The 25,484-nt window shown below is 45.4% G+C and overlaps 1 protein-coding gene across 14 annotated transcripts in view; it reads right to left on the bottom strand.

Annotated features, from left to right (window-relative positions):
• Positions 1–25,484, bottom strand: part of TCAIM (T cell activation inhibitor, mitochondrial) — a 566,063-nt gene that overhangs the window by 4,761 nt on the left and 535,818 nt on the right. For all 14 annotated transcript variants that reach the window (XM_078663911.1, XM_078663923.1, XM_078663917.1 and 11 more), the window contains one exon: positions 9,749–9,880. In XM_078663911.1, coding sequence (XP_078520037.1) covers positions 9,749–9,880 — 132 coding nt within the window. The remainder of the gene's footprint in view (positions 1–9,748; positions 9,881–25,484) is intronic.

Raw genomic sequence — 25,484 nt, 5'->3', positions numbered from 1 at the left:
ATAACGCTGGAGTGTGTTTGGCACCAGGACCTACTAAGAGAGGGTACGTTAGCTGCTGCACTAGATCAGATCCGCAAATCATTGCAGGGGCACGATTGAAGTGTTACTCTGCGCTGCATTTAATTTTTAATCGTGTCACTTTTTAGGCAGGGGGCACGACTGTGGTGCTCGCACTGCGACCGACTGAATTTTTATCTGTTTCCTGAGCATTACTTGCTCCTGGGGTGCACGCTGCTGTGAGAGGGCAGAGGGGCACTTCACCAGGCGCCTGTGTATTGTAATATCTTTATGTGTCCTTAATTTTGGTGCTACAGTAACTGTATAATTATTTGTGTATCTCCCACTCCCCGTTACTCCCCGAGCCGTGCTCGTGGTGTGGAGGGAGGTCTTACTTTCCTCTTTTGGCACTCACTTCCGGCGGAGGCGGGGGGAGCGGTCTAGTCTTCCTGCCCCCTCCTCCCTACATAACTGATGTGATGGCTGACGCCCAGCGGACGAGCGCAGCGGGCGCGACGGTGGCGCGCCGGAGTCGTGCCAGAGTCCTGCCCGTCTGCGCCCGTCCGCGACCAGACGGGACCAGGGGCCACCCCCCTTGCCTCTCGAAACTCCATACTTTTGTACTCCAGTGAGACCTTGATGAGCCTTAGGCCTTCACAATGCCTGTGTCACCTGACTCTATCCTGCCATCTCGCTCTTCTAAGCTACCCTGAGTGCAACTTATTTTTATCATCCCGTCCCTCTTCGCTGGAAATCACCTTCTCCACTTTTCTGCAAAACCCATCACGGCACATACCGCTTAATTCCCCTCCTGACCTCAATTTCATTAGTCTCAATTGCAGGTCCTTACCGAAACACAGGAATGACATCTTTGACCTTATCATCTCCGATCAACCAGCCGCTATGTTTCTCACGGAGACTTGGTTGAACAACAGCTCTGGCCCTGACATAGCCTCTGCCCTTCCAGATGGCTACACTTATGTAGGTAAAAATAGAGTGGATAAGGAGGGAGGCGGTTTAGCAATCATTTTTAAAAGAATTTATTCGTGCAAATGGGAAGACTTAGCCATACCTAATTGTGAAGCCGGTTTGTTTAAATTGCTGCTCTCCCCTAATTACACCCTTTCTGGCATTCTCATTTACCGCCCACCCGGTACAGCCAGTACTTGGGCCTCTTCACTTCCGGATTACATTGCCCCACTACTCTTGCACTCAACTAATTTCCTGGTCCTTGGAGACCTGAACTTACATCTTAACGATGCATCCTGTCCCACCAGCACGCATCTCATGCATGATTTAGCAGCACTTAATATTTCTCTTCATAACTCTGGCCCCACTAACAAGGCAGGAAATGTATTGGATCCCATTTTCTCCAACTTAGACACCATATTTTGTAATACTCCCAGGCCCATTCCTTGGTCAGATCACTATATACTTAGTTTTTCTATAAAATCTGACGGGGCACCGAACATCCCTGGTAATTCCACGCTCCCTAGGGCTAGCAGAAACGAGAAGAATTTAGATCCTAAAAAACTAAACTGTCTCGAGAACACCAGACCTCCTACCAATATGGCCAACACTGAGGAGGCGGCTGCTCTGCATAGTTGGCTAGCCTCCGCGGTCAATACCTGTCTCCCCCTACGCAAAATTAAACATAACCTTCATCACCCCCCTGCCCCATGGTTTGCTGAACAACTAAAAGCTGAGAAACCTACATGTAAAAAGTTGGAGCGTAAATGGCGTGCGCACTATGATCTTGGGGCCAAACAAACCTACAAAGATGCTCTTACCAAATACCATTCTCTTTGTAAAATAGCTAGGGCGGAGCATGTTAATCGTACTATTTTAAATGCTCAGAATCGACCTACAGCCTTATTTAAAGCTGTGCAAGAACTATCGGGCATGTCTTGCCTGCCCAAAGCCCCATGCCTGGTCGAAACGCAATGCAACTCCCTGGCAGAATTCTTTACGACCAAAATCGAAACCATCTATGCTAACTTTGGAGTTCACACACACACCACACCCTCCCCTGAGTTGGACATGTCTGAACCCTTGGATGAACCTGAAACCAATATGCATACGTGTCCGCTTTCGTCGCCCCAGTTGGCGGCTTGGGACCCTCTCACTATCATTTCTTTACAGAAAATCCTGGGTTGCATTAAATCCTTCTAACTCTTGACCTCTCTACACTCACTCTAATTTTAGAACTCCTCAATGCCTCACTCAGAGAAGCTAAGGTCCTGAGTACGTGGAAACACGCGATGATTGTGCCCCTACTTAAGAAAGTCAATGCCGATCCCAACAATCCAGCTAATTTTCGTCCCATTTCCCTCCTTCCGGTCTGGTCTAAAATCCTGGAAAAGCTCATTAATAAACAGCTCACCACTTACATTGAAGCTAGCAACTTCCTTCATCCGTCCCAGTCTGGCTTTAGGGCTGGCTTCTCGACCGAGTCGACTCTTCTCGGGGTTTCTGAGACCATTCGATGCCAGGTAGACAAAGGGGAAACAGTGGCACTCATCCTACTTGATTTGAGTGCCGCATTCAACACTGTTTCTCATTCCATCCTTCTTACTGCCATAAAATCCATCGGCATCAGTGGCTCCGCGCTCGGTTGGGTGGCCAGCTATCTTTCTGACCGTACGTTCCAAGTTTTCTCCCCTTCCTCAGTTTCAAAAATTCATCACTCCACCCGCGGTGTCCCTCAGGGCTCTATCTTGAGCCCTCTATTCTTTAACTTATATGCTAGACCCATTGCCACCATTGCAGAGCAAGCCGGACTCGTTATTTATTCCTACGCTGATGATACTCAAATCATCTTTTCATTATCCACAGGTCAAAATTCCTCTACCTCATCTCTTCACTCTGGTCTTAATAACATAGCGAGTTGGATGCATGACAACAAATTAAAACTAAACGGGGACAAGACCGGGCTTCTTTTGTTTGGCCCCAACACCACACTCTGGGGTCCCCACCATTGGCCACAGCAATTGGGCTCCTCACCTGTTCCCTCCAAGACAGCTCGCAACCTAGGCATCGTATTTGATGATCAGCTGTCGATGAGGCAACATGTGATCAAGGTCTCGGCCACCTGCATTACCATCATCAGGTGGCTGAGAAAAATCATATGGATGCTTCCCCATGACACCCAGAGAACCGTGGTCCAGGCGTTAATTACTGCTCGTCTGGACTATGGGAATATCCTTTTTCTGGGTACGTGCAAGGAGGTAACGCGCAAACTCCAGACAGTTCAAAATATGGCCGTTCGATTACTATGTAATCTTCCTAGAACCTCTTCTACCTCGGCTTCGCTGCGCAGCCTTCATTGGCTCCGCATTGAAAACCGTTCTAAATTTAAGGCCCTTTGTTTCATCCATCGTATTAAGTCAGGCACTGCCCCTTCCTACTTAAGTACTCTGGTTCATCAATACTGTCCCTCCCGTACTCTCCGTTCGTCAACCCAAGAAAGATATCAGGTCCCTCGCATCAGGAGAGCCAGAATGGGCGGTCGCTCATTCGCTTACTTGGCTCCCTCCCTGTGGAACGCATTACCTTTCTCCCTACGTTCTGAACCCTGCTATCTTAGGTTCCGTGGAGACCTCAAGACCTGGTTATTCAACCTTTAGACCATCTAGTTTCTTTAGAGACCTTTTTCCGCAATTAACTGTCCCCTCTTGTTTGGTTAGCGCCGGGAAACCTCCGGGTAGCTGTGCGCTGTATAAAATTAAATATAATAATAATAATAATAATGCTGTGGTGGTGCTGAGTGATGCTGTGGTGGTGCTGAGTGGTGCTGTGGTGGTGCTGAGTGATGCTGGGGTGGCGCTGAGTGATGCTGGGGTGGCGCTGAGTGATGCTGGGGTGGCGCTGGGTGGTGCTGAGTGATAATGTGGTGGTGCTGAGTGATAATGTGGTGGTGGTGAGTGATAATGTGGTGGTGCTAAGTGATAATGTGGTGGTGCTGAGTGATGCTGTGGTGGTGCTGAGTGATGCTGTGGTGGTGCTGAGTGATGCTGTGGTGGTGCTGAGTGATGCTGTGGTGATGCTGAGTGGTGCTGGGGTGGCGCTGAGTGATGCTGGGGTGGCGCTGAGTGATGCTGGGGTGGCGCTGAGTGATGCTGGGGTGGCGCTGAGTGATGCTCGGGGGGTGCTGAGTGATGCTGGGGTGGCGCTGAGTGATGCTGGGGTGGCGCTGAGTGATGCTGGGTGGCGCTGGGTGGTGCTGAGTGATAATGTGGTGGTGCTGAGTGATAATGTGGTGGTGGTGAGTGATAATGTGGTGGTGCTGAGTGATAATGTGGTGGTGCTGAGTGATAATGTGGTGGTGCTGAGTGATAATGTGGTGGTGCTGAGTGATGCTGGGGTAGCGTGGAGTGATGATGAGGTGATGCAGAGGGCAGAAAGGCACAAAAAATGCGAGACCTATTGCATTGCAAATGCGTGTCAAGAGGTAGCTGTGTTAGTGCTGCTGATGTCTTTCTTTGGCTCTGGCTTAAAACAGTCTCATGGATATCAGGAGGACCTTTATGCTACTTTTAATTTTAAATGTGCTTTTAGATCACCTTCTTCTTTTCACAGAGATTATAAACTTTTTTTACACTTGTGCCTCAGCTGTATATTTAAAAAGTGTCAACCGTGTGTGCAAATGGCAGGTCGGATCTCAAATAAGAAACAAGCACTATGAGAATTTCACAATGGCTGTGTGGCACCTTTTTCCCTACAAGTACAAACATATGGATGCATTATACTGAGAACATGAAATAGTATTCATAACAGAATGCTTCAAAAGGCCCAATAAATGGAGGAACACAATGAAAGAAATGGCACGAGCCCTTACATCCACAGGCAGCTTAAGCACGTGCCAACAAATCCAAGATTTACTTATTTGTTTTAAAGAAACTGAGATAATATATGCCATTCAAGCGCAGCAGACGATTCTGATAAGTGGCAACACAAGAATAAAACAAGGTTTGTGTGGGAAGGATGGGGCGAAATACATCTATTTGTGGATGTAAGCCATGGCAGGGGGTTTCTTTGTCCTGCTACCGCGAATTAATGACTATAAAAAACAAGGAACAGCGAAGGCCACCAGCACAGACCAATTACGAAAAAGAAAGAAAACATGGCAAGTCATAAAAGTCACATTTGAAACATGCATAATGAAAATTAAATCTGACTCCAACTGCATGACAGTCCTTAACGTCATGTTGCTGGGTTACCTCCAAATGTGAGGGACAGACTTCCCAAATAAATACACGTACGATAGTCACCATTTAAACAGCCTGCACTATTTATAAGCACATTCAAGCGGACTTATAGAGATGTCAAATATACCAAGCCTTCAGCAAAAAACAGTTTCCGTGTTTCAGGGAAAGGCACATGCAGTGGGGAACTCGTCAACGGTTTCTAACTGACCAGAGGTCAACATTTTGCCGGACAAACACCCCCAAGAAGTCCATTCTTCTGTTGTCTCCTTTCTACACATCCATTCTTCTGTTGTCTCCTTTCTACACATTTTAGTACTTTCCACAAGGTGGCGTTACTTCCACGTTGTAAATGCAAGATATTAAAGGCGTGAAAGAAAGTTGCTACCCCTCGTGATCGGTTTATTCCTATTTGTACCTGATGTGTTGTAGTTGCTGATTCAAACTTCATACATAGCTAAGAATTTTGCTAAGTAGCAAGTCTGCAGTGGCGTGCAGACAGCTTCTTCCCTACATGATTTACGAATATACTGAAGCGTCATGTTTTCTGGTCACAATAATAGAACATGATTCTATTTTATTAGCTTATTCATTTTGTGTAGCGTGAATATACCCTAAGGGACTTTCGAGTGCTGCATCATGAAAGCAGGATAGACACAAAAGGAAACTAACGTACAGCGAGAAAAACGAGTTAAAAAATATATTGCCTGGCACTTTACCTTTGTATTACAAAATATTTGGAAAGGAAAGCAATATTGTTCCAGGCCGCGGTGGCCCAGCCCTAAAGGGGCCGCGACTCACCGGGACTTGGGGCCGAGGAGCAGCTCTCGGAACCGGAAAGCCGGAGATCAGCCTGCGGGGGAGGTAAGCGACCATGGTCTGAAAGCGAAGGGGCAGAGCCGGCGGGACTTATCCTACTGCCTGATTGTCAGGTGGCAACAGTATGAGGGGGGTCCGAAGACATAAGGACTGGGGGCGCACAGTGAGGCGAAGGAGGTAGCAGTAGGCTGGGAGGCGTTAATAATAATGGGCGAGGGAGAAATAACGGGTTGGTGGAACAAGAGTCGGTAACCACGGGGAAGAATGCCCAAATACAGAAGAGGGTCTTTGAAGTACGTCTGGAGCAACATCAGCGATTACTAAAACGATGTGGTTGATGTGGGCCAGGGGCAGAGTGTTTTAACAGCTACGGGTGAGGGAAAGGACATAACAGAAAGCGAAAGCGCTCGCACACATTCACAGCAAACAGCCTGCAGCAAAAGCGCGCTCACAAGGACAAATCTGACACTGAAAAAGCGCACGTCCGACTCGTGTCCACATTCAAGTAAGCAAGAGGTATACTAAAGTATACAAGAGGTCTCGAATGCTCGACCTAATAAACTGGATTACTATACAAATTGCAACATTATAACGGTAGTGTAGAATTGTCCTGCGAGTAATGATGTACTCCGACTGTTTTACATCCCTTCCTTTCTTCCCTTCAGCTAAGCTGTCTTAGCACCAAAAAGGCTTGCACACGTTTCTAAGGTTTCACCTGCATACCTTAGTTGAAAAACAGAAGTGTTTTCTGTATAAAGAGGGTGATAGTCTGTCTCTACACTCAATAGCTTTGGCATCCCAACAAACTGATACGGTCAGATGGGCCCCAAGATGCCTACCTATGGACTTCATGAACTTCTGGTTGTTCAATCTTGTCTCCAAGGAAGTCAACCATACCTCTCTGCCTTGCACCCATCAGTACTCAACTTAAATACACTTTTCTATTTATTTTGAAAAGGGCAAGTCTCGCATTGAATAATGTTCAATAAATACCCGATAAAATCTAAATTATGTGAATAATTGCAGAACTATAATAAAGCATATGTTTTACGTAAACATGCACACATTACTAAACGTAATATATGTTTATGAATAAAAGATGTGCACTTAAAAAATTAATGCATCAAATATATGAAATGCAACTGGGGAACATGAACAGAAAATGCAGAGCTTTTGACAGAAGCCTTCAGAAAATAAAATAAAATAAAAAATAGATCATAAGGTCTTTACACAAGCTTTTTCAGTAAGTTGGGTGAGATTGATTTATAGGCTTATAAACCCTAACCAGACCAGCCTTACCCCAGACATCTCCTGGTGACCAATACTTATTGGAAGCCAGGGACAACGCAGCAAACATAATAAGAATCATTAGCTATATGCTTGTTAGATGCAGACAGGTGTTTGAGCTCGTGCACTGGCAGTATGGAAGAGTAAAGACACCGGTTGATGCACATAATTACAGCAGGAACTCTTTCAGACTGCCTTCCATTTGAAAGGCTCAAGCTAAAATTCACAGAGACTAGTGCCCTCTTACCTGTTCATTTTCTGGTAACAAGGTAACAAGACCGACGTTCATAGGCACTAGACGGAGGTGGGACTGAGTACAGGATACCTCCTCAGGAGCTGTAGAGACTGCATAGGCCGATACCTTTAAGTAACATTTGTGTTTAGCATGGAGTGGTATGTCTGAAATTTCCATAAGGTAGTATTAAAGGTCAGTCAGGATGAAGAAAATAGCTATTGCCTTATTGAATAGCTGTAGGAGGGACTGTCTATGGAAGTGCCTGAAGCTGGTCAAAAACGATACCTGGGAGAAGGAGTGCTCTAATAATAACTGGGCAAACCTTTGATAGGATCTCTATGGCAAAAGGACCAAATAAGGTGTTGCTTATAAAAATATGCAATATCGTCCTAACAAAACACACTGTATAATCCCTTAGGGAAAATGTAGGGAATCTAGTTGTACATGGGAATTTACCAGGAATACGTTGCCAAGGACAATCCCAATTTACCTTGGCCTATCCACCTTAAGGTATTCTAAATATTTGCATACTTGAAAAACAGTTCTTTAGGAGCACTTAAAGATACACTTTCTAGACCTCTGACCCAAAAAGAATCCACACTAAACCCCCAACTCTACTTGCAGTACAGACTGGATGGGGATTAATGTCTGAAAAATGCAGGAGAGGGTGAGAGTCGGGACAAGAATTTGTTAAAAAGAATAAATGAGCTATGGTGAATCATATATGCAGTCTTTAATTATATTTTTATTATATTATATTAATACAAATAATACCAATATTCAAATACAAAAAGGACTTTATTGCTAAGAATGTCCAGGTAAATGTCTTATAAAGAAAGGCTTTGACTAATGTGGGAGGAAAAATACATAAAACAGTACTTTTTATTTTATGGTCCTAGAGAAGGCAGGAGCTCTTCTTAATAAGATACAGCAACCCTTTGGGGCATGCCAAAGATGATGGACATTACAACTGAGTGAGAAGGATGAGCAACAATCAAGTGGTAGTTGTCAAACACTGTTTCCATTTTTATTTATTTATTATTCATTATTGATATTTATTAAGCGCGAACGAATACCCGTAGGCGTCTCGGCGCTAAACCAACTACGATCTTCAGAAAGTGTTTTCGCTACAGTTTTATTGGTTAAAAAGCCAGGTCCTTAAGCGCTTACGGAAAAGCAGGAGTGAGGGGCTAGTCCTAATGGATTGTGGAAGGGTGTTCCATAGCTTACGGGCTGACTCCACAAATCGGCGGTCACCCCAGGTAACCGTTTTTGTCCGTGGCACCACTAGCTGATTCAAGGTGGCAGAACGAAGACTTCTGGAGGGAGTATATGGAATTAACTGATCTCTGAGAAACTGCGGACCTTGATTGTGTAGTGCTTTATAGACTATGCATAAAGTCTTAAACTTGATTCGATTAGGAATCGGCAGGCAGTGATAATTCCTTATTGTATCTGAAACAGATTTAAATCTTGGTGTTTCAGAAAGGAGTCTGGCCGCCGCATTCTAAACGGTTAGCAATTTGTTAGTCACTCGAATCTGCGAATTTGCGAATAGTCCGTTGCAGTAGTCCAAGGCAGATAAAACTAGGGCAACCACTAGGGTTTTTCCAGCTGTGTCAGGTAAGAAAGGAATAATTTTCCTTACCAGTTTTAGTTTATGACACGATGTAGCTGCTGTTTTCCTAGCGTGGGCCATGAAGTTAAGGCCATCATCAAATGTCACTCCCAGGTTCTTCACCTTAGAAGCTGGCTTGGGAGGAACTCCAAAAGATACTGGCCACCAAGCCGGAGACCATCCTGGTGAGAGAGGTCCAAAGATGACCACCTCCGTTTTCTCAGAGTTTAACTTAAGACAATTGGAGGCCATCCACTCCCCAATTGCTAGCATGCCTCCTTGAAAACGTTCTGCCACCCTGTCTCCATCGCTATTTATGGCCAGGACCAGCTGCGTGTCATCTGCGTATGAGGTTAGGCTTTTCTGGAACTACACTGGACTTACCTTATTAGAGGCCTTGTGCCACATGCTTTGTAACAAAAACGGACTACCTCTAGTTCAAGTTACTGTAGTGAAATCTGTTATTCCACGCCTCTTATTATATTATCTGTAATGCTTCCTTAGTAAAACTGAACAAAAGTGAGAGATTAAAAGAACAAGATGGAACCCAAAAGCTAAAAACATAAATAATCCAGTAAGAATACTTACTCATCTTTTCTCTTCAGATTCTCCTTTGCTTGTCGTGCTTTGGTGAGAATAAACCACTGGAGGGAGACGAGGTCGCAGTTGGTTGGTACGATGAAGTGTCCCAGTTCATGCAGCTGTGGGCTGTGTCGATCACTGAAATGATACAAGCATGTTGTGTTCTCAAAGGGACATTATAGGTTAAATACCATTCCAGTGCTACTCCCTTCGGTACTGTGCAAAAAACCCTAACTGTGCAAATATGTTTTTGTTTCTTAGTAGGATTGAAGTAAACGTGACAAAATGAACGTACCTTCATCACATATGCGCTTTAATAACATTTTGTGTGGTATACTGTTCTTGGCTACAGCTCACCCCTTGTGAACCAAATTACTTCTTTTTTTTTTTCAATTTTCAAGACTTACAAAGTCAACAACAATAGGCAAACTGACCTTTGCACAACAACATCCACCCTCCAGCTTAAGTACAGAGTATTAGACTTCAGAAAAATATACATTTGACGATATAGATTAGTACATGCATTTAGTCAATCTTGTACACTCGCAAATATTCAATTAAATACTTACAATAATCCCTGGGCCTGGAACCCGCAGGTAGTTCCTCCTCATACGTTAACAAAGTGTCTTTACAATACGTCAGGTAGACAATCCATGATTTGAATGTCGGAGCTCTTTTGCCATTCCATCCAATTGATATCCAACGTTTCGCGAGAAGCAATGCCACCACACAGAACTTACACTTAATAGTCTGCACCCCAGGCACCAGCCCTAGTAAACATATCGCTCAACATTTTAGTTACTTGTACCCAATAGTCCGCTACCTTCGGACAATGCCATGCAAGGTGTAAAAAATCTATACCATGTGAGTGACACCGTTTACATTTTGAGTCTGCACTCAGCCCATATCTATGGAGTCGGTCAGGTGTATAATATGACTGATGTAGGCATTTATAATGTAGGATTTCCGTTGGGTGTCAGCAGACCCTTAAGCGTGCAGGTTGTGGTCCACTCTGTCGTTAGTGGAATGTCTAAACCAGCATTCCATTTTTCGAGAGCTCGTAATGTGTTACCCGCTATGTCCTCTTGCAATTTAATATACAGTTGTGGGAGTTGTAAGCAATAGTTGCAGAGAGGACAGAGAGGACAGTTGTTGCGGTTCTGTGGGGTAAGATGGATATAATTTTTGTATCGCTCTTTGCAACCTGTAATATGTAAATTTAAAAAGACAGGTCGGATTGCTTATGAATAATAGGTCCTCAAAGGACCTGAATTGACCATCCTGATACAGGTCTCCCATAGTATCTATACCAACTTGTCTAAGTAAACCCATTCTCACTTTCTCTTGAGTGACCGAGAGCTCCGGATGGTGATGTAACGGTAGTGAGCTGCGTATAGTGGTAATTTGTTTGCTTTTTTCCCCATTATGTACCAAGCATCGTTTGTCGCATCTATTGTGTTGATATCGAGGGCTTGCACAGGGGGTCTCTGATGTGTTATGATAGCTGTCAATGGTATGGGAAGTGCATCGCCCTATTCTGTGGCCACGTGCGTAAGGTATGGGATCTCATGATAACAGAAATGTGCGTACTGTGCTTGTGCACATAAATAATAAAGTTAAAAATCTGGTACTTTGAACCCTCCCCGTGAATATGGTAATGTTAAAGCGCGCATCTCTATTCTCGCTTGTTTGCCTGCCCATATCAGGTTGAGCACCATAGTTGTTCTACGAAACACTGCCATTGGCGGCTTTATCGGGTTATTATTAAATAAATACAGGAATTTCGGTAGTATTACCATTTTTACTATGGCCGTACGGTCAGAAAGTGACCATAATTTGTGCGGATAACTATATTCGGGTATCTATGGAACCAGACTCCCAAATACCATATTGGTTCTGATGGCCATTCTAAGGGGAAATCCAAAGGTTGCGGGCACGTAGTATCAGTCAATGGAATTATTTGCGATTTAGCCCAGTTGATGGTGAGCCCTGAGTGTCGACCGAATTTGATATATTCACGCAAGGATTAGTTACTTACCTGTAATCCTAGTTCTCCACCAGGGGTATCTTCATCGAAGTCATAAGCATTAGAATATTCCCGCCCATGCGCGGGACCCCGGAAACAATATATCATATGTGCCCCACATATATATATACTCATATATATATAAATATATATATATATATATATATATATAAACAAGCAATTGCAGCCAAATAAACAGTAGAGCTGAATTATGCTGTAAAGAATTTCCACCATACATGAACATTTGCATTAGAAACATGAGAAACAACACCAAAGATAGTTTAGAAACTGTTTTAATGCTTAGAAAGCAGTAGAAATTCTTATAACTCACTGAAAGCATAGAAAGCTCCCAGGCTGCATTCCAAACACACAGTCTAAGAAGACTGAAAAGCTAACCTGTAGCTGCATGCAACAAAAAACTGACACTGTGCCTTCAAGGCACTCATGACCCCCAGTATCCCATCATGCCTCAGGGGTGACAGTTGGGTCAGTTGTTCTTTTCGGAGACTGAAAAAGCAAGTAACAAATAGGTTCACAATATCTCCTCATTAACGAATGTCCTTTGCCCGGGGAGGCGGGAGGGTTGCTTATGACTTTGATGAGGATACCCCTGGAAGAGAACTAGGATTACAGGTAAGTAACTAACCCTTCTCTTCCAGGGGATCCTCATCAATAGTCATAAGCATTAGAATAGAATACCGAGCCTCACCTCATCCCTGCGGGCAAAGGAATAACAAGACAGTAATCTCATCAATAAGCCTGAGCAGGCCATAGGCTACCCAAACAGATTCCTCAAGGAGGGGTGTCCTACTTGAGTATCGGACCTGGAATCAGATTCTAGGCAGTAATGCCTCGTAAAAGTATGAACTGATTTCCAGGTTGCAGCCTTGCATATCTCTGACATGGGAACGTCATGTAAGAAAGCTACTGTGGCTGCTTTCCCTCTAGTAGAATGCGCATTGGTAACACCAATAAAGGCCTGCCTGCAAGCTGATAGGCCAATTTAATGCAAGAGACAATCCATCTGGAGATGGATCTCTTGGCCGCTGGAAAGCCTGTTCTCATTGAACCATAGTTCACAAACAGCTGATCCGTCTTCCTGATACCCTTGGTCTTTTTCAAATAAAACTTGAGCACTCTCTTAAGATCCAAGGAGTGCAGTGACCGCTCGGCTGGGGTCATAGGATTTGGAAAAAACGAAGGGAGGGAAATGAACTGATTTATATGAAAATCAGAAACCACCTAAGGCAAGAAGGATGGATGAGCCCTCAGGACTACTCTATTGCGGTGGAAAATAATATATGGTTCCTTTGTACAGAGCGCTTGTATCTCACTTACTCTGCGCGCTGACGTAATCGCCACTAAAAAGGCTGCTTTCCAAGAGACATGTTGCAAAGAGGCTTTGTGGATGGGTTCGAAAGGAGGTGACATTAACCTGGATAAAACCAGGTTCAATTCCCAAGGAAGAGAAGGATTTCGCACAGGGGGATAGAGTTTTTTCAACCCCTGGAGGAAGTCCTTGACCACCGAAACCTGAAAGAAAGAGATCTGGTTAGGTGGTTTTCTGTACGCTACTATGGCTGACAGATGCACTCTAGTGGAAGCATATTTCAACCCAGAAGTAGCCAAGGAAAGGAGATATGGAAGGATGACTTCTTCCTGCCCTTTAATAGGATCTAGGTGACGATCCCTACACCATATGAAAAACCTCTTCCACTTGAACGCATATGACGCTCTTGTGGAAGGTCTCTTAGCCTCTTTTAAAATGTGCATACATTCAGGAGGCAGGTTCAGATGCCCATATTGCAGGACTTCAGGAGCCATGCGGTCAGGTTCAGTGATGGAAGGTTGGGATGTAGTATCCTCCCGTTCATCTTGCTCAACAGGTCCGGTCTGCAAGGAAGTCGTCTGTGTGGACACACAGACAGATGCAGAAGGTCCGGGTACCACCACTGCCGTGGCCAATCCGGAGCTATCAAGATCATCTCCATGTCCGACCTGAGGAGCTTGGACATCACCTTCGGAATCAGAGCCAGGGGAGGAAATACGTAAGCAAATGCTCCTGACCAATCCATCAGGAGAGCATTCCCCTGCGTCCCTGGCCGATGGAATCTGGACGCAAAGGCGTGGCATTTTGCGTTTTCGTCGTCTGCAAACAAGTCTATGGTTGGACGACCCCAACAATGAAAAAGTTCTTCTACCACTTCGTCGTTTAGCACCCAGTCTGGCTGATCTTCAAAGTGCCTGCTGAGTGCGTCTTACTTGGTGTTCAATTCGCCTTGAAGGTGTACTGCCACTACTGATAGGCCCCGAGCCAGAAGCCAGTGCCAGATCGCCTGAGCCTCCAGGGAGAGAGGGCGAGATCGTGTGCCTCCTTGTTTGTTCAGATAGAACATGGTGGTGGTATTGTCCGTCTGAACTAGGACTGAGTCGGTGTTTATAGCTGGAAGAAAAGCTTTGAGAGCTAGATGAACTGCCCGAAGCTCCAGCATGTTGATGTGGTAGGTTTGTTGCTGAGTCGACCACCGACCTTGAATATGAAGGCACCCCATGTGTGTCCCCCAGCCCTCTAGAGAAGCGTCCGTGACCACGGACAGTGTTGGAAGAGGTTGGTGAAACGGTACTCTCAGCAACACATTCTGCGGGCGAGTCCACCATAGGATGGAAGTCTTCGCCGTCTGGGACAAATTGATTCGATCCTCCCAATTCCCTGTCGCTTGGTCCCACTGGTACTCTAGAGCCTGCTGCAGAGGCCGCATTCTCAGTCTGGCGTTTGGAATCAGAAAAATACAGGACGCCATGGAGCCCAGCAGGGAAGCTACCTGTCTGACTGTTGGATGTCGAGACTGGAGGAGAGTCCTGCACTTCTGTTTCATAGATGATAGTCTCTCCTCCGAAGGAAATGCTTTTCCCAAACTTGTATCCAGAACTGCGCCCAGGTAGTGTATGCTCTGGGTCGGTCGTTGGACAGACTTTTCCATGTTCACATGGAGGCCTAGCTTGTGCAACTGTCGTAGGCACAGTTGAAAGTCGCTGAGCACCTGTCGGGGAGATGGGCCTTTCAGGAGCCAGTCGTCCAGGAATGGATAGACGAAGAGCCCCTTCTTGTGTAGATAAGCCGCAACCACTGCCATGCATTTGGTGAAGACTCGTGGTGCTGACTTGAGCCCGAAGGGCAGCACTTTGTACTGGTAGTGCTTGCTTCCTACCACAAATCTCAGGTATTTCCAATGGCGAAGGGCGATTGGAATATGAAAGTATGCATCTTGCAAATCCACCGAACACATCCAATCCCCGACTTGGAGATGTGGACATATTTTGTGAAGAGCCAACATGCGGAACTTTTCTTTGACCACCACCTTGTTTAGAAGGCAAAGGTCCAAGATGGGTCTGAACTTGTCCTCCTGATCTTTTTTTGGGGACAAGAAAGTATCTGGAGTAGACTCCTTTTCCCCTTTGAGAGGGAGGCACTTCCTCGATGGCTCTTTTTTGAAGAAGAGTCTTGACCTCTCTTCGGAGAAGATTTAGTTGGTACGGACGAGACCTTTTTGGAGGTCTGGGCTTTGGGATCACACGGAAACGTAGTGCATATCCATTGCGCAGTATATTCAGCACCCAACGATCTTTTGTGATGCTGACCCACTCTGCCAGATGTTACGAAGCACTTCCTCCCTCTGGAGTGGGCAACGGCGCCAGAGGAAGCCACTGCTCAGGCTTTTCCTCCTCTCGGTATAGAAGAGGACTGCTGATGACCTCCTCTACCCATGTTGGATTTGCCTCCTCGAAAGTGGGTTTTTCCCTGATTTTTGTTCTGGGACCACTGAGGGGTTTGAACCCTCTGTTGAGCCCCTCTGCCCCTGTTGTATTTAAAGCATCGTTTGAATTCCTTCTTCTTCTCCAAACCGACCGCTTTTACAGTGTCTAGTTCGGTCTTCATCCGGGTCATTTCCTCATCCGCGTGTTCCCCGAAGAGAGAGGACCCAGAGAAAGGAAGATTCAAGATGCGTTGTTGAACATCAGGTTTCAGGCCTGTCAAGCGTAACCATGAAGACCTTCTGGCACATACTCCATGGGAATAAGAGTGTGCCGCCAACACTGCACTGTCCGCTGCGGTGCTTATCATTTGATTAGCCACCAGACAGCCTTCCGTTAGTGTCTCTTCAAAGTCCTTTTGGTCCTCCTTCGGGAGTTTGGCTTTGAAGCGCTCCATCGAGTCCCATAAGGCTCTGTCATATCTTCCCAGCAGCGCGGAAACACTGGAAACCTTCAGAGAAGAGGCGGCAGCATTACAAACTCTGCGACCCCAAGAGTCCTGTGTCTTACTGTCCTTATCTGGCGGGACAGAAGATGAAGGAGCAACTGCATGTGTCTTCCGAGCCGCTGCCACAATCACAGAATCTGCTGGTGGATCAGATTTGATAAAGATTGGGTCTGAGTCCGCAGGCTTGTATTTCTTTTGTATACGAGCCGGCACTGCTCTGATGGTTGCAGGGGTGAGGAAAATGTTCTTGACTGGTTCCATGAGTCCTGGGACTAAAGGAAGCAACGGACGGGAAGAAGATTTTTGGTTTAATGTCTCAAAAATTACTGTAGAAGTCACTTGTGGGACAGCCATCTCAATATTTAATTTCTGTGCCCCTCTCTGCAGAACATCTAGATAGGTATTGATATCGTCCACTGGGGAGACTCTGGAGATAGGGCTGTCTGTGAGAGTAGGAGAGTAATTCCTTCTGGAAGATCGGGTAGAGGAGGTAGAAGAGGTGGAAGGAGTTCTTCTACTCCTGCGATGGGAACTGCGTCGCCTCTCGCGCGATCTTCTGGAACGTTCTTCCCTTCTTGGAGAACGAGACCTTCTAGAACGTTCCTCTCTTCTTGGAGAACGAGATCTTCTGGGACGTTCCTCCCTTCTTGGAGAACAAGATCTATCTGGTCTCCTTTCAGGTGAACGTGCTGCCTGTCGCCTGGGAGGACTGACTCCCCGCCGTCGACGGTCGTTTTTCAGCTGGAAAACTCCCAGAAAGATGTTTCTTCAGCGCCGAGCCCGACGTTTAAGTTGAAGGGTGTGAAGACTTGCCTTTAGAAGGACTTCTGGCCCTCTTGGTGCCCTTCTTCACTGGAGATCTTCCTCTGGAGGACCTTTGGGCCAGTCCATAAATGCGGTTTCTTTCTCTGTCCTTGAGAGTTCTCTCGGACAGGCGTTCGCAATGTGGACAGTCCTTAGGATCGTGATGATCAGGCAAGCATACAGACATCATGACTGTCTGATTTTGCCTTCTTGTCCACAAGAAGGACAGTTTTCAAAAAGAGAAGGCATTTTAAAATAAAATGCCCCACAAAAAAATGTCTAAAAAGACAGAAACCTTACTTGACAAGCTGTCAAAAGTCAAAGTAAGTCCAAAAGATTGAAAATAGAGCAAATTTCTGTCAGAAAAGCCAGAAATGAGTGGAGCTGTGTTACCAGGGTCCTTCCTGAAGGAGCTGGAAAGAACAACTGACCCAACTGTCACCCCTGAGGCATGATGGGATACTGGGGGTCATGAGTGCCTTAAAGGCACGGTGTCAGTTTTTTGTTGCCTGCAGCTACAGGTTAGCTTTTCAGTCTTCTTAGACTGTGTGTTTGCAATGCAGCCTGGGAGCTTTCTATGCTTTCAGTGAGTTATAAGAATTTCTACTGCTTTCTAAGCATTAAAACAGTTTCTAAACAATCTTTGGTGTTGTTTCTCATGTTTCTAATGCAAATGTTCATGTATGGTGGAAATTCTTTACAGCATAATTCAGCTCTACTGTTTATTTGGCTGCAATTGCTTGTTTTTATATATATATATATTTATATATTCTTTACCATACCAAACTTCTGATGAAAGAAGGCGCTGACTCCGTGAGTTTCAATTCAAACATTTTTATTCCTTAGCTCAGTTTCTGCTCAGACGCGTTTCGGCGGACTCCTCCCGCCTTGATCACTAACCTTTATATATATATATATGAGTATATATATGTGGGGCACATATGATATATTGTTTCCGGGGTCCCGCGCATGGGCGGGAATATTCTAATGCTTATGACTATTGATGAGGATCCCCTGGAAGAGAATAGAGGGTTCAAGTTTTGCACTGGGTCTCGGACATATAGCATCATATCATCTGCGTATAGTTAAATGTGTAATGGTCGTTGTGGGAATTGAAGAGCCGAGTAGTGGTGCCCTTGCCTAATTTTGCATGCCAATGGCTCAAGTGCTAATGCAAATAGTAAGGGGGACAGCCTTGACGCGTCCCTCTGGTAATCGGGATCGAATCCGATATATATTTATTAATCTTGATATGTGCTGTTGGGGCAGTATACAACATTGATAAGCATTGCAAAAAAATGGGGGGAAACTCATTCTACGCAGAACTGTGTGCAAGTATGACCATTCGATGGAATCAAAGGCTTTGGCCGCGTCTAGTAAGACTGCTGCGGCCTTGGTGTCCGGAACTAAGTAATGTGATAACGCAAACAATGTTCTTGTGTTATGAGTCGTGGATCGTGGTGGGATAAAGCCCGATTGGTCCGGTAGGACCAATAGAGACATCAGTGGTTGAAGACGTGTGGCAATTAGTTTGGCAATAATGTTCTTATCTACATTTATAAGGGAAAGGGGTCTGTAGGAATCGCAATATTCTGGATCTTTGTCCGGCTTTAACAGGGCAATCAACATAGCTTCCCGTAAAGTTGGCGGGAGCTTCTGTTTATCATGTGCGTCACCATACATTTGAACCAGACGAGGAGCTAATAGGTCTGCAAACGATTTGTAAAATTCACACGTGAAGCCGTCAGTGCCCGGTGCCTTGCCATTTGGTAAGGATTTAATAACCACCGTTACTTCCTCCACGGTGACAGACAATGAGAGGTATTCTCTTTGTGCATCCGATAGCCATGCTATCGACACGTCAGCCAAGTATTCCATGATTTCCTCTGCATTCGTGGTAGGGCGGGATGTGTAGAGTTTCCTGTATGTTAGCATGAATTCCCGCAGTATATTCTGTGCATCATACCACGGGGTTCCCTCAGGAGTCTCTAATCACCTGGATTGGTTGTGGGTCTCGAGCCGTGCATATTTTGGTCGCCAACGTTCTACTGGGCCTGCCTCCCTCTCCATAAGAACGCGCAATGTGGCGTTTTGTGATATATTTAAGTTCGTCATTAGCATATGATTGATATTCTGTCAGGAACGATCTGATTTTCCCTAATATTTTGGTGTTTCGTGTGCGCTCATAGTCCTGCTCTAGGTCACATAGCTTATTTTCTCATGTGAAAAGCTGTTGTCTTATATCTCTAAGAATGCCTGCAGTGGTGCTGATGCAAATTCCCTAATCGTCACCTTAAAAGCCTCCCATAGCAGCCCGGGTCCTCAGTCATAGGGGCGTTCAGCTCAAAATACTCAGTTATAGCAGTGTGTATAGAGTCAGTGTAGACTGAGTCAAGTAGAGCAGTAGCATTAAATCTCCAACCAAACGGGGGAAGGAGGGGTGGAGTATAATGCGGTATGATTAATGAAAGTAGTACAGGGTTATGATCAGACAGTGTTCTTGGTAAATGCCTAATCCTATTTGTCCAGAGTGACATTTCGTCTGTACCTAGCCAGTAGTCAATACGTGACCAACTATTGTATGCTGCTGTTGTGTGAGTAGCTTCTGTGCATGCTGGATAGCGTGCCCTCCATATGTTGGTGAGTCTCATATCAAACATAATATCTTTTAGTGTAGCTAAGGCACGTTTATGCAGTTCAGTTGTGTTCCCAGATCTGTCCAGACCGTCCTGTTGAGCGATATTGAAATGCCCACCCCACAGAAGCTGAACGTCTCGCAGTTCATACAGTGCACCCCACACTTTATGCTAAAAGTCAGGGTCATCTACATTAGGGCAATAGGTGTTTACTAAAGCCAGTCGTTGACCTCTTAAGACCCCTACTACTATGACATACCGCCTTTCTTCATCCTTTAGGACTTCCGTGATATTAAAATTCAGACCTTTCCTGACTAAAATGAGGATCCCCCTAGAATAGGAGGAGTAATTCGAACCATGTATTGATTCTGCCCATCTGCGGCCAATATTATTAACTGTGTGAGGAGCAATGTGTGTCTCCTGAAGGAGGGCAATATCCACTTTCTGTCTATCAAAATATGCAAAGATTTGGCGAATCTTCTTCGGATTTTTTAACCCTCTAGCGTTCCAAGTCATTACATTTATATGCTTTGGTTGCAGTGTCTCAGCGAACATCCGCGGACCTAAATATCATACAGACAATAGAGTGAAAGTTTTAGCATGTATAACCTTTAAATGCTGTTGTTTTGAAGTCATGACTTGATATATTGTATTTGAATACTGGAAATCTGCGATGTTTCTCAAGTGCATAGGTCTGTAGAACAAATCCCAACATCCCTACCCCCTCCCACCACCCACTTCAGCATCCCAACTATGACAAAGACATACCCTTAGTAGAGCAACTTTTTAACCAAACAGTGGTTGGGGAGCACCCACTCGGGGGGGGGGGGTCCGCCTGGTGCACATAACATCCATAATAATGGATGTGACCAGGCACACGCTATCTACACGGATGTGTGATGATCTAGTGAGGTTGCAGAACAACACAGACACCAGGAATGCATAATTGAGGATATCCGCATTTAAACCCCCAGCTTCGGTCTCTGTTCCATATCAAAACCTATAAAGCGCTACTTCAATAGATGCTAGCACGAGGACCGGTAGGTGACCTTCACTCCTATCACTAAGTGCAGGCCATTTAGTCAACAAATCGTACACATAAAAGGGTCAAGTGGGGTACTGCTACCTGTGTACAATATATGACAGCAATAGTGAGGCATCTCTGGATACATTTCAGTTGACCACATAACGCTGATAGCAACAGTTTTCCGATAAAGCGAGGATAGAGAGATTTAACCCTAGACAGCTGGGCACAACAGTCAAAACAAGTGTCCCGGGAGTGCGCCCAGGGCATCCTCTAGATGGAAACACGTCCCCAGTGATTCACAACAAAGCAGTAGTCCTGTAATCCAGCACTGTGAATCAAGAAAGGTGAACATCCAATATATAGACAATATAGACAGTAGTGTGCGTTTGTAGCTTACCAGACATTAGGCGCTAGAACGTGTCCCTTCTTACCATACCAGTGAACGCTCAATCTGAGTCCTGGTGCTGCTCTTCCCAATGTTTCTCTTTTCGCCTGCGATTAAGTTTTTTCAGAAAGTCCTTTGCAGCCTGTGGAGTTTGGAGAATGGTAGTACGGCCATCTTGTGTCACCATAAGTCGTGCTGGATAGAGCATGGCATATTCAATTCCCAGTTCGCGCACTTTCGTCTTTACCGGGTTGTATTCCTTGAGTGCAAGTTGGACCGCTACTGTGAAATCCGGGTAGAACTCCAACGCATTACCTTGGTAATTGATGTTGTGTTTCTCACGAGCCAGCCGCAAAATGGCGTCTCTGTCTCCGTAATTAAGTATACGGGCGACAATGGGTCGTGGGGGAGCGCCGGGTTTCAGTCGTGGGGCAAGGGACCGATGCGTGCGCGCTCCACCAGCAGGACGGTCGAGAAGAACTCCGTGCCGAACACGTTACGGATCAACTCCTCCACATTTGTTTCCATTCTAGAGGTGTTAGTTGATTATGGCACACCTGTGATGCGAACGTTGTTCCGGCGAGATCTCGCTTTCAAATCCTCGGTCTTAATACGGATGACCTCCAATATTTTTTCCATGTCCGAACATTTTGTGGTAGTCGCATGAGATTCGTCTTCCACAGCAGAGAGTCTAGTTTCAGCTTCGACCAGGCGCTCCCCATGCTTTTCTAATTTGGCCGCCATGTTGTCGACGCGTTGTGTAATGGTGTCTAGTTTCCCGTTTATGTCATGGAGACTTTGCTAAATAGCTTGTCCCGGCAGAGCTGTGGACAGCTCTGCCGGGACTGCTCAGTCCTGCCTTTTCAGCATCCAACGAGAGATAGATAGCATCTTTGTAGTGTAGCACGTTCTTTGAATTGCCTCTCTTGTTTTATTTCTCCTACGGAACCCTGCCTGGTTTGGGTGCATCAAAGTTAGCATGAACCGATCTAGTCTATTCACTAAATTGTTCATGAAGCTTCTGGTGTCTTCATGGAAGAGGAAGACTGGTATACAGGATGTGCAGGCCTTGAGGCTGCGAATAGCAAATAGTACTTCCACTATGGAGGCCAAGTCTAAATGCTTTCCGCTCCTCTAGTGGCAATTGGAGCACAGACCCTAAATAGCATTTCGTGGCATTCACCTGTGTGTTGCACACTGCACAAAGTTTGATGGTAGGTCTTTCAGCATTCCAGTTTCTCAGTGTCGCTCCATTTGCAAACCACCTCCATATCTCTCATTTCTGTGATGAAGCACGGTTTCTGTAGTGCTCATAACATATTAGCTTGAGGTTGCACAGATTTGTTTCCTCCTTCATTATATTGCATACAGAGCCTCAAAAGAATGAAATTTGTTCTTTAACCCTCTAAAGTGTTGATTTTCCTCATAGTGCCACCACATTGCGCAAGAGTACTTGCAACTGTCAGTTTATGTTCTGAATTCAGCCTTAGTGAATTCATCCTTCAGCTTCTGTAAGAATGCTTCCTTACTGCTTATTACAGAGGACAAGTCAATCCTACACCATATTTCTCATACCCAACTTTGTTATTAAGGGTGAAATAATAGTTAATGTGTTGACTGATGGTGCTGACGACAGTGGGACCTTTTAAAAGTGAGTCACTCAATCTCCAACCGCCCGTAGGATATCTCTCCTCTATCCCTTCCCATTCAATCACCATCAGTGAATGGTCAATGATCAGAAGAACAGTGGCCCCTGATCAACATCAAACCCACCGCAATCTGCTTTTTATTTATCAATAAGTAATTGAACCAGTAAGATGTGCTGTGGCCCACTGAATGAGAATAGTCTATCTTGAGAGTGAACCTATGTCTCCAGGTGTTAACTTGCCATATCAGGTTCAGGTTTTTAAGTCTTTATTTCGATTTAAAAAAAAATCATAAAAGACAAATAATAACAAACATTAAATGACAATAAATACTCATCATTAACAGTAAAAAAGGATTAAACAGTATAAAGACAGTCCTGAAACAAGTTTTCCTTTAGGGGAAAAAGGATTACAAGTAAATTCCAAACAGTAATATTTGATAGATCGAAAGTAATCAGTAACAGGAGCAAATGAGCAAGCTTTCAAAAAAGAAAATGCACGATCCAACAGTATGTTAAAACAATCCAGGGTTAAGCTATTGTTTTGCCCTGAGTATCCAGGCCCAGCCCAGGTATTTGGCTATACACATTGTAATAATTTCTAGTGTGTTAGTTTTTAATACATAGATGGCCTCTTCTGCTTTTCTAATAGGCAGGCGCTGAAAAAGTGGTTTTAGCCATTTGGCCCTTGGTGCGTGGTATCTAGGACAGGCAAACAAAAAATGGCCCTCAGTTTCCTTCTGGCCTGGGCACCATTTACAATGATCCGTGTTACTTGATGACCAATTATCCGTAAAGGTATTCAACGGTAATGAGCCCACCCGGAACTGGTGGAAAAGTTTCCTGTCTAAGGATTTAGAAACCGTGTCCCAATATTGTTCACGAGTGGGGTCCAACTTAAAGCAGAGGAACCTACCCGTGAGGTTGGTAGAACTGGAGGCATTGATTCTGTTCAGACGGAGCATAGACCAGTACAATTCTTTAAATGCCAATTTAGTAGGAAAGGTGCTGGTGGCAGGGGATGTCCAAAGCTGCTCTAGACCCATATCCATCAGGATGGATTTTACCATTCGGAACCAGGGGATTTTCCCCGATCCCCTAATTGACCTAACTTCTAATACCCCATTTGCAAATAGGGTAAGGTCGGGTGAGGTCCATAGGCGTCTCCAAAAGGCAACCAGTCTAAATCTGGCCATCTCATTAATCGGAGGGCATCCTAAGTCCAGACAAAGGGGAATGGAGGGGGACGATTGTGGCAGGCCTACCAAGTTACGGAGGAATTTACACTGTATTTTAAACAGACCCGTAAGATCCATATGGCCCCACAGATCTGCGCCATATAGGATCGCAGGATTGATTTTTGCATCATAGATTTTAAGAGCTGGTGTAACCCGCTTGGTGATGGATTTTCTTTGCTCACTAAGGAGGCAACCAGTAAGTCGGGCAAGCTTAAGGTGTTGGGCATCAACTTGTGTTTTCCATTTCAGACGACTATCTAGCATGACCCCCAGATAAGTCATATTCTCTACTTGGTCCAATTTGACTCCTCCCATACTAACTGAGCTCCGGACAGGGCGGTTCCTGGTTAGCACCATAAATTTGGTTTTTCCAACGTTCACCTTAAGATCGCTGATGGCACAGAACTCCTCAAAGCGGTCCAGGGCCTGCTGTAATCCGCTGCGTGTTCTAGAGAGGAGTAAGGTGTCATCAGCAAAGATGAGCATTGGGAAGCGCCGTCCTGCCAGCATAGGGGCATCTGTTGGGGTCGATTCAAAGAATTTGACCACTTGGTCGATGAACAATAAGAAAAGGGTGGGTGCCAATACGCACCCCTGGCGAACACCTCGGGTGACTGGGAAGGATTCTGTCACTTGGCCCTGTCCTCCCCATCTTACCCTCGCAAAATTCTCCTCATGCAATTTAATTATCAAATCGAGCAGTTCTACTGGCATTCCTAGATTCCTCAAAACTCCCCATAATTTATCCCTCGGGACTAGATCGAAGGCGGACTTCAGATCAATGAACGCTGCAAAGATGGTACCGCCGCCCAGCTGCACCACCTTCCAGTAGATCAGACAAAATCTGAACACCTGGTCGATGGTGCTTGTTCCCGATCTGAAGCCCGCCTGCATTGGAGATAGAATGTCCTCCATTTCGATCCAGCCTTGGACCCTGCCCAGAACCATGCGAGCGATGAGCTTTTGCATGGAGTCAATAAGACTAATCGGGCGGTAGTTACCCGGGTTAGACCTATTGCCCTTTTTGTAAATCGGTAGGATCTCCGCCCCCCTCCAGGATTTGGGTATTCTCGCACCTGCAGCTATGGAGTTTGCCACCGTGATAATGTATGGTATCCACAGGGCGGGATTTGCTTTAAACAGGTCGGTGGGTATAAGATCCATACCTGGCGCTTTCCCTCGCAGGGTAAGATTTAGTGCCAGCTCGACCTCTCCTTCTGTGAAGATGATAGTCTCGCTTTGGGTGGTAGGGTGAGATGTCATTTCCAAAGTACTGGGAGGCATGGAATTCACAGCACAGAACTGAGTTGAGTAGAAAGTCACCCACTCATTGGGGGGCACATGGTTTGCGGGGATGCGTCCATCTGGGTCCTTCCCCCACTTAACTATTTCCCAAAATTTAATGGGGTTATTGGACAGGGAGGCATCCAAGAGGTCTAACCAATACTTGTCCTCCCACTCTAGTTTAGCTTCCCCCTGTATTTTCCTATAGGTTAGTCTAGCCGCCTTCACTAAGCCCATATTTCGAGACTTAACTGCTTTAACCAGGTCGGTGTGGGCTTCCCTACATTTTTTGTTGTACCATTTATGAGGGCGAGTAGGTGCTTGATTATTTCCCTGCCGGCGGGGTTGCGAAAGCAGAGATTTTAAATCGTCAAAACAACGATTATGAAGATTTATGATAAGGTCAGCTGTTTCGGGGTTGTCCCCCAACTCGGCG

This window comes from Lissotriton helveticus, chromosome 10 (assembly GCF_964261635.1).
Source record: "Lissotriton helveticus chromosome 10, aLisHel1.1, whole genome shotgun sequence".
Classification (NCBI taxonomy): Eukaryota; Metazoa; Chordata; class Amphibia; order Caudata; family Salamandridae; genus Lissotriton; species Lissotriton helveticus.
Note: the sequence above shows the minus strand (reverse complement) of the source record. Positions and strands in the feature narration are given on the sequence as shown.